The 15,946-nt window shown below is 37.6% G+C and overlaps 1 protein-coding gene across 2 annotated transcripts in view; it reads right to left on the bottom strand.

Annotated features, from left to right (window-relative positions):
- Positions 1 to 15,946, bottom strand: part of SNX27 (sorting nexin 27) — a 63,072-nt gene that overhangs the window by 14,940 nt on the left and 32,186 nt on the right. For both annotated transcript variants that reach the window (XM_045790535.2, XM_045790536.2), the window contains exons 3-6: positions 10,152 to 10,344; positions 8,538 to 8,602; positions 6,531 to 6,635; positions 825 to 903 (exon numbers count right to left, since the gene is read on the bottom strand). In XM_045790535.2, the coding sequence (XP_045646491.2) occupies positions 825 to 903; positions 6,531 to 6,635; positions 8,538 to 8,602; positions 10,152 to 10,344 (442 nt within the window). The remainder of the gene's footprint in view (positions 1 to 824; positions 904 to 6,530; positions 6,636 to 8,537; positions 8,603 to 10,151; positions 10,345 to 15,946) is intronic.

Here is a 15,946-nt window from a genome sequence, read left to right as displayed (position 1 = left end):
GAGACAGCTGCTTCAGGAGGAATCAACCTTGTTCTACCTTACCAGGGACGGCGAGGTGACCCAAACCTACCAAACTCTCCCCCTTTCCAGATAAGAAAGGTGGGATCAATCAATATTATCTGTCATTTCTGGCCTTAGCCTATATATATATATATATATATATATATATGATGTGGAAAAGACCCATCAACTATAGGAAACCTATGGCATTAACAGCAAGCACTCAGTGCTTCCTTCCCTTTCTGATCTCAATGCAACCAGTGTGACCACCATCCCTAGTTTTTATAAAATAACATATGAGAAACTTCCTGTCACCATGCAATAGAATTTCTTAGAAAGAGAATATCTATTTACGTGGAAACTTAAATACATGCATGAAAGCAAAGGCTTTTAAGCAAAGTATCTCTTTCTAACTCCTGAAAATAAAAAGCTATTCTTAATTATCTACAAAAAACATAAAAGCACACTAAAACAAGTGTGGCTAAATCGAATATCCCTCTTTTTGGCTATTTCATTGGAATATATTAATTTTGAAACTCTGATTTTAAAAAATGTTATGAAGTATCAGTGCTAGGTCTAAGTAAATTATACTTACGAAAGAGGAAAAAGGATTGACAGTGATCAGACACCCTTTTTACTTGGGCTTAATAGGATTTGCCTGGTCTGCTTATAGGAGACAGTCCTAATGAGTGGGTTCTCCCCTTCTGCAAGCTCTTATATTCTAGGCAAATATTTTCAGTCTGACAGCTTCTGGGGGCTTCAGTTTGATAGTATTAGAATAAAATACCCACAAACAAAACTTAAATCAGCTGACTGGCACTTACCAAAGGAATGATTGATCACTTCAAATAAGGCAAAGTAATTCACCGTCGTACTGTCCATGCCAACTTTTGCTGCAATAGCCTATAGTGTAAACAGGACAGATTCATTTTAGGGTAACTAAATCAGACAATACTATGGGAAGAGATAGGTGTGTGCGTGTGCAAGGGGAGAGAAGGGAGGAGTTTTGCCATCTTGGTTTCACATGAACTAAATTCATGGTCTACAGCTATTCTTCTTTGTATGTATGTGTACATGCACTCACGCACACATATGTATAAAATAAAAGGGGAAAAATACCTGTAGTATTTGACCCAAACAGTTATGATCTCTAAATATGAGTTTCCCCCTTCAATTCAAGCTGGTAATAATCTCTCCTTAAATATCATCTTTTCTCTCTAAAATATGACTTCATCCCACGAAGGTCTTCTTTTTTTTTTTTAAAGATTTTATTTTTATTTATTTATTTGACAGAGATAGCCAGCGAGAGAGGGAACACAAGCAGGGGGAGTGGGAGAGGAAGAAGCAGGCTCATAGCGGAGGAGCCTGATGTGGGGCTCGATCCCATAACGCCGGGATCACGCCCTGAGCCGAAGGCAGGCGCTTAACCGCTGTGCCACCCAGGCGCCCCGACGAAGGTCTTTTTTAACACCACTTAGAAGTCATGTGCTTGATAAGAACAGATCTTAAGAAGAAAATAAATTCTTAAATATCCACTCTTACACATTTAACTATATTTAATACGGGCTGTTAACATACAAAATCTTTATCTTTGGTTCTTGAGCTTAAAATAGGTTGTCAGTTTTGTTCATGCTTCAAAATTATTCTTATTTATTTTTTGGATGATCCATGCCTCGGGCTGGGGACTTCCATTTCCTAAGAATTATCACCATGAATATCCACATGAAGACAGTAAAATGTTGGGACAACAGAAGCATATTAAACAAATATTAGAGGGTGCCTGGGTGGCTCAGTCGGTTAGGCATCTGCCTTCAGCTCGAGTCATGATCCCAGGGTTCTGGGATTGAGTCCGGCATCCGGCTCCTTGCTCAGTGGGGAGCCTGCTTCTCCCTCTGCCTGCCACTCCCCCTGCTTGTGCTCTCTCTCTCTCTGGCAAATAAAATCTTTTAAAAAGAAACAAAACAAAAACAAACAAACAAAAAAAGTATTAGTCCTTCTTTCTAGGAGCTCATATGACAAAAAACAACTGAAAGACTCCATGTGCAAATAAATGAAAACTGAAATTACAGAGGACAACAAAACTCAAAAAACACAAAATAGTACCACAATTCTTTTTCAAGATCAATCCCAATATAAATAAGGTAGTAACTGAACAAGATAAAATTGTTAAATATTAGTGTCTCAGTAAACCAAATATAATCATATCCTTCTTCCCAGATCTACTCACATATCAAAACTAAGTTCATCGCTAATGTGAGACAGAAACTGGAGATTATAAATGTTCTAAGTCACCATTCTATACTGTACTGAACAGAAACTGAAATGCTTTCAAGGTTTGGAAAATGGCTTATAGCTACAAATCTCAGGATGAGGAGAAAAGTGCCAAAGAAATAAATAAGTAATTGGCCTTGCTAGGGAAACACTGGGAAAAAAACCAAAAAAACAAAGAATACAAAACATGAGCAACTTATAAAATTAACATTTTCCTTGCAATCATTGCACCGTTTTGTAATTTCAGAAATACCTCAAATTCTGCACATACCCTTTGCCATGGTATATAGTACATGAGTAAATTATGGGCAACAGATTTGTTTCTTTGCTACAAAAGAAAAATAAACATTAATATCCAGAAATCTGCCTCCGAAAGTCTTGATCAAATCAGGATTAAAGATAAACAAAAAGGCCTAAAAGTAAGGATTAGATCTAGCACCCAGATCATGACCTTTAAATATAATTTCTCAGAACAGAGAACCCAGAAATGGACCCTCAACTCTATGGTCAACTAGGGGCGCCTGGGTGGCTCAGTCAGTTAAATGTCTGCCTCTGGCTCAGGTCATGATCCCAGGGTCCTGGAATTTAGTCCCGCATTGGGCTCCCTGCTCATGCTGCTGCTCCCCCTGCTTGTGCTGTCTGTTTAAAAAAAACAAAACAAACAAAACAAACTCTATGGTCAACTAATCTTCAACAAAGCAGGAAAGAATATCCAATGGAAAAAAGACAAGTCTCCTCAACAAATGGTGTTGGGGTGTTGGGAAAATTGCACAGCACATGCAGAAGAATAAAACTGGACCACTTTCTCACACCATACGCAAAGATAAACTCAAAATGGATGAACGACCTAAATGTGAGACAGGAATCCATCAAAATTCTAGAGAAGAACACAAGCAGCAACCTCTTTGAACTCGGACACAGCAACTTCTTGCTACACATGCCTCCAAAGGCAAGGGAAACAAAAACCAAAATGAACTATTAGGGACTTCATCAAGATAAAAAGCTTTTTGCAGAGCAAAGAAAACAGTTGACAAACCCAAAAGACAAAAGACAACTGACAGAATGGGAGAAGACATTTGCAAATATTTTATCAGATAAAAGGCTAATATCCAAAATCCATAAAGAACTTATCAAACTCAACACCCAAAAAACAAATAATCCAGTCAAGAAATGGGCAGAAGACATGAACAGACATTTCTCCAAAGAAGACATACAAATGGCCAACAGACACATGAAAAAATGCTCAACATCACTCGGCATCAGGGAAATTCAAATCAAAACCACAATGAGGTACCACCTCACACCAGTCAGAATGGCTAGAATTAACAAGGCAGGGAACAACAAATGTTGGTGAGGATGCAGAGAAAGGGAAACCTAACCTTACACTGTTGATGGGAATGCAAGCTGGTACAGCCACTCTGGAAAACAGTATGGAGGGTCTTCAAAAGCTACCCTATAACCCAGCAATTGCACTTCTAGGTATTTACCCAAAAGATACAAATGTAGTGATCCAGAGGGGCACCTGCACCCCCATGTTTAGAGCAGCAATGTCCACAATAAGCCAAACTGTGGAAAGAGCCCAGACATCCATCAACAGATCGATGGATAAAAAAGATGTGATATACATATAAATGGAATATTACTGAGCCATCAAACAGAATGAAATCTTACCATTTGCAACGACATGGATGGAATTATTACACTAAACAAAATAAGTCAGTCAGAGAAAGACAATTATCATATGATTTCACTTATATGTGGAATTTAAGAAACAAAACAGAGGCTCATAGGGGAAGGGAGGGAAAAATAAAATAAGATGAAATCAGAGAGGGAGATAAACCATAAGAAACTCTTAACTACGGAAACAAACTGAGGGTGCTGGAGGGGAGAAGGGTGGGCCGATGGGGTAACTGGGTGATGGGCATTAAGGAGGGCACGTAATGTAATGAGCACTGGGTGTTACATACAACTGATGAATCACTAAACACTACCTCTGAAACTAATAATACACCTAATACACCATATGTTAATTAACTGAATTTAAATTAAATTAAATTAAAATATATATATATAATTTCTCACTGAAAGAAACCAGGACTCCTTGAGGGAAGTGGCTGATTCTAGATCTAGGATGAGAAATATACAAAGATGAGGCCAGAACATCTTGTTGTACCAAAAAGCAACAATGCTATCACAAATAAGCAGCATCAAAAGAATACAGAAGCAGACACGAAGGAGCTTCCCTGGCCAAAAATGGAATAATCTGAGCATCAAAGATAATATATGATTAAATCACATTAAATACCTAAAAGCCCATGATACTAAAATAAAATAAAATAAAAATAATTATCTCATTGGACATCACTGGAATCAACTAGGACACCAATTCTTTACTCTGAAAATTGGCAATAAAAAAATCCAATATTTATCCTCCCTTTCCTACAAACTCTATTTTAGGTTTGTAGGAAACCTATGTAACTACATAGCCCTAGTTAATAAGGAAAAGTTCTTTACAGAAGAATTCTACCTAACAAATATGAAGAAATGACAGATTCAGAAAACCAGTACTTTGCAACCCTTAAAGAAATCAATGGTTAAGGCAGCAATCATCGATGATACATACACTCATCTGATTATACATCAATGGAAAACCTGACAATAGAAAGCCCAGATTATCACCACCTAAACCCACTGATTACTATTAGTATCACTAAAAGTGGGATAACCAGATACTCTGTAACTTCTGTTGAGAAGCAATAGGATGGATATATATATCACCACTTATGAAGTATTCTTTTTTTTTTTTTTAAAGATTTATTTATTTGACAGAGAGAGAGACAGCCAGCGAGAGAGGGAACACAAGCAGGGGGGAGTGGGAGAGGAAGCAGCAGGCTCCCAGCAGAGGAGCCTGATGTGAGGCTCGATCCCAGGACTCTGGGATCATGCCCTGAGCTGAGGGCAGACGCTTAACGACTGAGCCACCCAGGCGCCCCACTTATGAAGTATTCTTATTAAAAAAAAAAAAAAAAAAAGCTGAACCTGAAACTAATCGAGCCTCTAGAGCAAACTTCCATTTATGCAAAATATAAGGAGAAGATGGACATAAGAAATGACACAGATAAACAGATAAATTCAGAATGTGGGACACTGTATAACACAGACCCAATTTCGGCAACAAACCAATAACATGGAAATAAAAAGTTGGGGAAGGAAGACTGCTTTATATTAAAACAAACATAAAAACCAAACCTGGTTTAGATCCAGATTTTAACAAACCAACTATAAAAAATCATTTTCAGACAGTTGGGAAAATTTGACTATGGATTTGATATTAGTTAATGCGTAGAAAATACTGTTAATTTTTCAGGTCTTATAATGGCTTTGTGTTTATATAAGAAGAATGTCATTTTTTTAGAGATTTATCAATATAAATCCCAAAAGTACACAGGTCCAATAAAATGGAGTTTGCTTTAAAATATTTAAACTAAGTGGCGCCTGGGTGGCTCAGTCGGTTAAGGGTCTGCTTTCCGCTCAGGTCATGATCCCAGGGTCCTGGGATAAGGCCCCATATCAGACTCCCTGCTCAGTGGGAAGTCTGCTTCTTGCCCTTCTTCTCCCTCTGCCCCTCTCCCCCTGCTCATGTTCTCTCTCTGTCTCAAATAAAATCTTTTTTAAAAAATTAAACAAAGGAAAAGGAAAAAAGGATAGGTAATACAAATGTGGCAATATCTTGATGATTATTAAATATGAGTGATGGAAAAATGGAGGTTCACTGTACTGTTCTGTTTTCAGGTATGTTAAAGTCTTTTACAATTAAAAAGAAGGGGGCTAGGGGTGCCTGGGTGGCACAGCGGTTAAGCGTCTGCCTTCGGCTCAGGGCGTGATCCCGGTGTTATGGGATCGAGCCCCACATCAGGCTCTTCCGCTATGAGCCTGCTTCTTCCTCTCGCACTCCCCCTGCTTGTGTTCCCTCTCTCGCTGGCTGTCTCTATCTCTGTCGAATAAATAAATGAAATCTTTTAAAAAAAAAAAAAGAAGGGGGCTAATCACAACCACTATGACCCAGGCTATATACTGTACCTTTCTTTCAAGGAGGGCAAAGTACTTTCACATTAATAGTAACATCAACAAGAGTAGCTAAAATTTAATAAACTTATTATATGCCAGATAGTCCAAGCACTTTATATGTATTAACTCATTTAATCTTCCTTCGCTTTATACAATCCAACGTTGAGTCTACTTGTTCAAGTTTAATTTACCTGATATACTTGGTCTGTAGTACTGTTCTTTTTAACCCTGACTGTAACTGCTGTTCCATCTGGTAGTGCTACTCTCAGCTCTACGTCGGAGACACCATTGTAGTTCTGGGGGAAAAGACACAGAGACAGAATTTATGACCCAGCATATCCTCACTCTCCTTGTAACGTGCTAGCTAAACAACAACCTAAACGTGATAGAAAGCAAGTTCCAATGAAAAGGGGTAAAAAAATTAAAGTCAATACATTTTACAAGTCAGAAAGCTGACTTCAGGCTGCAGCTGAAGTTAACCTTTAAGATGAACAGGGAGGAAAGAAACATGTTAAAGCCAATGTGTTCACATTTCAAAACAGAACACTTGTGTGAAGCAGTCTAGGTCAAACACAGATGAGATTTTTGGCTTACTTCCAAACATTCAGAACTTGCAAATGAGAAAACAAAACAACTGAAGGCAGTAGTTTTGAGAAACATTCTCTGGTTAGGCACGCTAGATTGGCTCAAGTGGTACCCTAAATTCTTTTGTAAACCCTGAAGTAATCATGATACCTCTGACAGGAAAAATGGATGAAATGCAGGAATCTGAGTTAGTATAATGCCCAATTTTCTTCTAGAGAAGAGTAAACAATTCTTACCCCTTAATTCAAAAGATCCTTCTTTCTTATTGCTTTTCATGATTAATATATTCCTCTAACAGATTTTTTTTTTTTTAAAGTAGGCACCATGCCCAGCGTGGAGCCCAACTCGAAGCTTGAACTCATCACCCTGAGTTCAAGACCTGAGCTGAGGGGCGCCTGGGTGGCACAGTGGTTAAGCGTCTGCCTTCGGCTCAGGGTGTGATCCCGGCATTGTGGGATCGAGCCCCGCATCAGGCTCCTCCGCTATGAGCCTGCTTCTTCCTCTCCCACTCCCCCTGCTTGTGTTCCCTCTCTCGCTGGCTGTCTGTCAAATAAATAAATAAAATCTTAAAAAAAAAAAAAAAAAAAAAAAAAACCTGAGCTGAGATCAAGAGTTGGATGCTTAACCAACGGACCCACCCAGGTGCCCCTCCTCTAAGAGATTCTTGACATTCTAAGTTTTATTAGAGAGAAACAACTATTTAAGAGCAAGTCAACTTTCATTTACCACTTAAAAAATATTCATCATCTAAAACCATCCTAAGCATTACTTCATTATAAGCCCTTGTCTGCAAGAAACTTATAATCTAGTTGGGAAAATAGATATACACATATAAAATAATTAGTAGATAATGCACTATTTAATACAGCAGCATTACATATTCATTCTTCTACTCCATTAACATTTATTAAGCACCTACAATATGCTTGGCATTATGGTAAGGCACTGGGAATATAAAGATGATCAAGATTTAGCCCTTGTTCTGGAGTTCTAATGTATAATAGCATGGTGATCAGACTTAACAATACTATATTGTGTATTTGAATTTTGCTAGGAGGGTAGATCTTAAGTGTTCTCGCCACACACACACACACACACACAAAAGGAAAGAAAGAAAGAAAATGGTAACTATGAGGTAACAGATACATTCATTAGCTTGACTGTGGTGATCTTCCACCATGTATACATGTATCAAAACATCAAGTAGTATACTTGAAATACAGACGGATCTTATTTGGCAATTCTATCTCAATAAGACTGAAAAAAAAAAAAAGACTTAGCTCTTACCTATAGGTAGTTCACAGTCTAGTGATAATTTGATGATATGTATAAAAAATTAGAGAATGAGAGAGCAACAAGGTGATGACTGGGTGGTCCTGACTGCGAAAGTTCTTAGTGGAATGAAAAACCAATGCCCTGAGTATCAGGGAAAGCGTCAAAGAGAAGGTGAACCTAGCACTAGGTCTTGAAAGATAAGCAGCGTACAGAAGAAAGGGAAATTGAAAAACTAGTCATTTGGGGAATTCATGGCAATTCAATCTATAATCGATATCTTTATTTTCCCCCACAAGGAGCCAAGAGGTAAACAGTCACTGAAGGGAGTATTCACATACCTCATCTGATTCTGATAGGAACTCCTGCATGATGTCACTCTCACCAATGACTCGTATTGAGCACACTGTAGAAAGCAAAAATAGAATCTGGCATGAGGCCCTAAAATCAAGACTTTAAAGTCAAGAACATATCGAACAATGCAGAGGTGATATGCCATTCCTGACATATGACATGTTAAGGCACAACAAACATTCACATAAATATGAACTAGAACAGAGGAATGATAGGATGTTCAAAGATGTAGCTTGCTAAAAATATTAAACATAGCCAAAGGAAGTCACCCCAAAAAAGAGAAAGTTCAGTAAATTTAACTTTGCAATCTCATGTGAACTAAGACCAAGTCAGACAACAGAGCAAGGATACAGTCAATTAGGAATAAAGCAAACACAAAACTGAAATACAAAAGGGAAAATGTCTGCTTGGCTTAGGAATCAGTCCAGTCAGAGAACCACAAGCAGTTAAAACCACTTTGGAAAAAATGTGTAGGTAATTAAGTATTAAGCTCAGCACATCTTCTCACCTCACTAACTTTAGCTTCAAGAAAACCAAAAAAACGAAAAAGAAAAAAAGGAAGGGAGGAAGGAAAGCAGGTAAGTAGCTACTTGTCTAAATCTAAGAAAGTTAATTTCCTGACACTCATGAGAATGTTAAGTTATACTGATGATTTTACTTCATTTCATCAAAAAAAATTTATGCCCTTTTTCATTTCCCAAGGGCTGTGTTTAGAGGCCATTCCATGTTAGAAAAAAGCTAAAAACAGATGAGGAAGTCTCACTAACTTCTACAAGGGAAATACTTTTTTCTTCAGGGATAGGGCTCTATACTAAAGTTAAAAAAAAATTCAACTAGGTCAATTAGTTCCTATACAAGGACAAAGAATTAATAAATATCACGTAAGACCATTATTCTATTAAATTAGTATTTTTTTTTAAAAAAAGCCTGTTGCACAGCTGGCAAATTACATAACTCCACAATGTAGTGAAGCCAGATCTCTTCTCTGAGCCACAAAATGAACCATCTTATTCTGGAGATCCAGGTCATTTCTCCTTGCCTTTCCAATAAGCAAATGTTTCAACATCCACATCCCAGATTTCTGATATACTGTTTGGAAGTCCTGAGATAACAAGCAGGTTTCAATACTTCAACCTATAATCTGCTTAGATCAACAGCACCTTAGATTACCTACAACTTGGCACCTGTAAGAGGAAAAAGGAGTTTTCAAGTAGGATACGCCAGTGAACTGAGAATCATTTTAACAAAAATGTTTTAAATAATGTCCACTTAGTTTCCAAATCAATGCAGCATGTTGATGTGTCTGTCTGTATGTGTTTGCTGGCAAATAATACAACCCTATAAATAAAGGTCCCTAATGCATCAAAAACTACACACTTTTCTGTTGTTAAGTGCTCACCAAGTCAATGAAATAGACTATTAATCCCTGGACATTTCAGTCTCGGCTTCAAAGCTCAGATCATTCAACATCAACGGTCAGAGAAATGTGATTTACTTTCACTATTGAGTTTAAGGAAACTTAGCTACGGAGTTTAAGAGTTGTAGCACATACCTAGACTCCATGTCTACTTAAGATAGTAGAGTTTAATAGGCCAGCTTACCTTTTTCTAGATATTCTTCCAACCCCCGACGTCGGGCATCTAGTTGCTGTTCTGATAAAGAGAACGGCCACTTTCCTGGAAGTCGGGGAAATGTAAAGTTGGCAAACTCTCTCTTCAGGTTCTGGTGTAGGATGGCAAACTCCCGGTACCGCTTAGAACACAGCTGCCTCCCTGCCATATAAACATTGTATACCTGGTGAGGGGAAAGAACAAAAAAAAAAAAAAAAGAAAGAAAAGAAACACAAAAAAACCTACTTACTACAAATTAAATCACAGAATCATCTAAAGTCAAGCTCAAATACTGGTAAAGTATCTGCTATGTACTTAACAGAGATTGTGTTCATGGTCACTGTAAAATAAGACTTACTTTTAATAAACATGCGAAAAATGATATGTACAACAGAGTGTTCCTCCTTTCAAGTGGCCCATGATTTTATTTTTGCTATTAAAATTACCTCCAACACGTTGTTTCAAATATCTTCAAAGGCAATTATCAGCTTTTAAGAGTGGATTTTATTTTCAGAAATTTAAGTCATTCAAAGCCAACGTGGTAAATCTAGTGAATGAACAAGCAAGCAAACTTAGAGATGTACAAAGTGAGGGTTGACTAGAAAGCAACGTGACTGATATCTGTGTGTGGCCCAAACCTCAAAGGAAGTTCTAAAAATGATGTAATAGTATCATTTTGTTAGCAAAATGTTTTCGTTGCAAAAACTCCTTTCCTGAAGTCAGATATCTTTAGTTTTGTTCTTCCTTCCATCATTAAAACAGGGTTAACAAAAAGTTGAAGAATAAATGTATTCTAAGGACGACCCTGTAATTACAGAGCTAATACTCCTCGAGAAGAAATGGTTAGATTTTTGTCTGTTGGTCACAGATACATGCCAAGCTTCTAGAACAGGGTGTGGAACATAGCAGGTACTCAGTAAATATCTGATGAAGAAATAAATGGATATATGTGAAATTCTTGAATATGTACCCTCATAAAGGAAAGTGACAGAACGTACAATCCAAAAACATCTAATAATCCAAGTTACTTTGTATTCTCAGAATATAACAAATGAGGCAGAGATGGAAAAACTGGCCCCAAATCACATTTACTGGCTTTGCAAAAATCATTCCAAATTTTAATTGTGCACAAAACAGATCATCTACTCAAGGAATCAAGAGTTAATCACTGAGACTGTATAGGCCAAAACCTTTCCTTCAAAGCTCAAGAAGTATCTTTCCCATGCTTCTGTGATTTAGGACGTATGAATTAAATGCAAAAATAAAATAATTTATTCATTCAAGACTTCTCTCCCATAACTCTCCACCTGTTTCCTCCCCAATTAAAAGCAAAGCCACTAATCACTATGAAACAGTCTCCAAGGATGTCTATGATCCTGATCAATGAGCTTTCTTCCTGTGATTATCACTCAAAGTTGTAATGAATCACATATATTAGCAAGTATTCCCATCACTGCCTCCTGAAGTACAAATGCATAAAACAGAGAACAGCATTCCCCTTAGACAAGACCCCAGTTCTCTTCAGGGCAGGCAGTCTTATGAAGTCTTATTCAGTCAATCTGGTCTTGTATACTTCCTTCTCAAACTAAACTATCCAAATTTCTCAATAACATCACCATTCCGTTGCTTAAAAAGCAAGTCCATAACACTATGGGTGATACATATCAGCCTGAGTTCCTCATACTAGGTAGGAAGGAAGGGAGGGAGGTAAAACTAGCTGGTGACACTGCTGGTTCAAAGATATTCCCCAATGTCTTTTTCCAAGGAAGAGCAGAGTAGGTCTTTGATAATGCACATGAAGACTACGACTGCTTTCTCCCAAGGTGATCACTTGAGTGACCTCAAGTCCAGTAAAACATTTCCTAGGGTAAAAAGAATGCTACAGCCTGAGAGGCTTTTGTGATAATTTCAACAAGAAACCTGAAAAGTTGATTCAACTTTCAGTTTCTTTATAAAGTGAGAAGAGCAATATCAACTAGCCTCTCATCTACCTCCCCACCACTCCCAATTTAAATGTGGCGTCAAGGCAACAGAAATACAAATAATCCGGATGCTTGACAGTTCTGTAATACTTCAATGCAGGTCGGAATGGCTTCCACAAGAGCCAAACCATTTTTAAATTACTGTGTTTAGCAAATGAGAAACATACAAAAAGATCACCAAAGATTGTTTTGTTCTTCACTGGTCCTTAAAATTAACCAAGGTCTACTAGTATTCATATTTCCCTGGTTTGGACACACTTGTCCGCAAAAAAAAATGACTGATTCACTGAGTGCATGCTGAGGTCTTCTGCCTAAAACTCAAGAATGTCCACAGTCTATGAGAAATGCCCATAGTCTCGGGATGCCTATGTGGCTCAGTCAGTTAAGCGTCTGCCTTTGGCTCAGGTCATGATCCCAGGGTTCTGGGATCGAGTCCTGCATCAGGCTCCTTGCTCAGCAGGGAGCCTGCTTCTCCCTCTGCCTGCCGCTTCCCCTATTTGTGTGGTCTCTAATAAATAAATAAATAAAATCTTTTAAAAAAATGCCCATAGTCTCATTACAAACGAGAATGTCTATCAAAAAATATATTCTCTGGACTTGAAGAGGAACATAATCAAATAGGAACTAAAGAAATACACAGGCAGGCAGTGCTTCTAGGATCTTTCTACCTTAATTTAAACCCTACAACTGGCTGGCTCCTCAATGGAGTTAGATGAAGTTAGTCTAGCTTGCAATAGTACACTAAATTTTATGATCACTGGTCACTTTCTTCTCCAACTGACCATATCCCAAAAGACTTCAAGTTGGAATGTTCAGACTGCAAAGCCAGTTGTCTGAGGTAACAAGTTTCTTTCCTTTCTTTCCATTCCTTCCTTTCCTTCTTTCTTCCCTTCCTTCCTCTCTTTCTTTTGTTTCATACTGGGGGGGTTATTGAGGGCTTCCATTTTCACTCCTCAATAGATTGTATGTATTTATCATATGCTTCACTCATTATTGTATCCAATTCTGAAGGATTACTGAGTGTTACCTTGATCAGCCAACCATGTTCGTAAAGGATTTGTTGACAAGTCTTGGATTTTCTGCAAGAGTTTCATTAATTTCAGTTACTTCTCCTGATAGAGGAGAGTAGAGTTCAACAGGGAAAAAATATGGGTGGGGAAAGTATAAAACTTATCTCTCAGTGATCTAATTTTGTTTCTCTGGATTCTGCAGGTCAAAGTTTCACTAAAATTCAGCTTCGAAATAATTTCTAGTATGTAAATGCTGAAAATCCACGCCATGCCATTTCTCTCTCTAGCCTCATGAATTAATTCTATGTAATGAATGCCAGAAGATGGTGACTGACAAATTCTTTTCTTTCGCTTTTTTTTTAAATAGGCTCCATGCCCAATGTGGAGCTTGAACTCACAACCCTGAGATTAAGTCTTGTGCTCTACTAAGTCAGCCAGGCGCCCTGTAACTGAGAAAATCTTACAATGAGTACAACGCACTGCAGGGAAAGCAATTCTATTAACATTTGGGCTCTGTATTCAGCAGCAAAACTGAAATTCCAGATATCAGAGATCTCCATTTTGTTGGTTCCTTAGACCCCCCACCTATAGATTTCTTAAGGCTTTGAAATGGTAATGTCTCATCCTATGTAGGATCTGAATACTAAAAAGTTCTCATTTTCTCAAATCTCTAGTAAGTGACAGGAGTTGTGCTATTAAACACACAGAAGAGAATCTCCTTACATAATGCAAAAGTGATTAGAAAAAAAATAGAATGATGACATTTTGGCAATATCACCCAAGTTCAACTTCCAAAAGTCAAATAGATGCTGTCCTGGTTCCCGCTATTGCTCTGGATGAATCTTCAATGTACATTATGACCAACAAATTGTTTCCAACACCACCCTATTTAATCTTATGTTTAGCTGAAAATTCATCTTAAAAAAACTACATTATTTGCCATTCACAAGCTGCTTATAAAGTAAAAGGAGATACAGCACTCTTAGTTGATTTCTGGGTAAAATGTGTGTGATCCTTAACTCCAGGATTTTTCCCAAATGCTGAAGTATTTAGGCTTTTTCTTGAAACTAAAATGCATAAAAGCCACAATATGCTCTTAAATAACTTAGGTTTCTTGTGTGTGCGTGCATGCACGCATATGTGTATTTTCCCTAAGATGGATCATATATGGTCTCTGTTACTTTTTTTTCTTTATTTGGACCTCAGGTGTACAGAACTGGATTAATCATAATCCTTGGTTCACAACACAGTCTCATTATGGCAAGCTCTTTGTTTGGATATTTAATCAGTATTTTTCACCTTGCAAAAAGTACACTATAAGCTAAGACCCTAACAATAATTTCTTTTTTTTTTTTATAGATTTTATTTATTTATTTGACAGAGAGAGACAGCCAACGAGAGAGGGAACACAAGCAGGGGAGTGGGAGAGGAAGAAGCAGGCTCCCTGCGGAGAAGCCTGATGTGGGGCTCGATCCCAGATCACCGGGATCATGCCCTGAGCCGAAGCCAGCCGCTTAACGACTGCGCCACCCAGGCGCCCCACCTGACAATAATTTCTAACCATAGTCCGCCACCTTGATGCCCTCTCCCTGCTTCCCTGACCCCCAAAATTAACATATTCAATCATGTTCATCATTCCCTTGCTTTTCTTTTTATGGTATTTTTCTGTATGTATAAGTAATCCTTAAATTTTTATTTTTTATTTTAATTTTTAAAGAGTATTTTAGTTTTAATGGAATATTACAAAAAGAAAAAAATCTTGCCATTTGCAAAGATGTGAATGGATGTGGGACTAGAGGGTATTACGCTAAGGGAAATAAGTCAATCGGAGAAAGATAAATACCATATGAATTCACTCATGCAGAATTTAAGAAACAAAACAGATGCACGTAGGGGAAGGGAAGGAAAAATAAGATGAAAATTGAAAAGGAGGCAAAATAAAAGACACTGAACTCTAGGAAACAAATGAGGGTTGCTGGAGGGGAGGTGGATGGGGGGGGAAGGGATAATTGGGCGATGGGCATTAAGGAGGACACTTCATGTAATGACCACTGGGTAGTTATATGCAACTGATGAATCACTAAATTCTACCTCTGAAACTAATAAAAAAAAGGGTGGGGGGGAGTATTTTAGTTTTATAAAAAGGTTATCATGCAGAGTGAGACCTTTCATAGCTTATTTTTTTCCCTTAGTCTCAACCACAATGTTACGTACCTTTGTGGTTTATTCTGTTGTATATAACAGTTTGTTGTTTTGCTTTTAAAATATCTGTTATCCTGTTGATGGGCACTTGGGTTGCTACTGGGTTTTTGCTATCATGAACAAATACTGCTATGAGCTTGTATACATGCCCTCTGTTGTACATATATAAGAGATTCTCTTAGGTTTACTAAGAGTAGAACTGCAAGGTTATAAGGTATGGGAATAATCAACCTAAAGAGATAACATCAATTTATACTCCTTTCAGTAAAACATAAAAAGATCCTCTAATTTCTTGCCAATGGGGAACGGGTGTGAAAAGATTTCTCACTGTGGTCCTACTTTACATTTCTCTACTGTTTCATCTAATAATGTTGATCATCTCTTCACATATTTATTGGCCATGTGAGTGTCCTCTTCTATAAAATACACATTCATATATTTTGTTCAGTGTTACATTGAGTTTTTGTGCTTTTCTCATTGATTTGTAGAGTTCATTATAAGTTCTTGACAATCTTTTTCATTGTATACTGCATCTTCTACTGGGTCATTTGTCTTCTCACTTTATTACGTAACTTAATTTTTAAAAATTTCT

This window comes from Ursus americanus, chromosome 12, assembly GCF_024610735.1.
Source record: "Ursus americanus isolate L20-20 chromosome 12, mUrsAme1.1.p, whole genome shotgun sequence".
In the NCBI taxonomy this organism is placed as follows: domain Eukaryota; kingdom Metazoa; phylum Chordata; class Mammalia; order Carnivora; family Ursidae; genus Ursus; species Ursus americanus.
The sequence above is the reverse complement of the archived record's forward strand: the minus strand, read 5'-3'. Positions and strand labels throughout refer to the sequence as shown.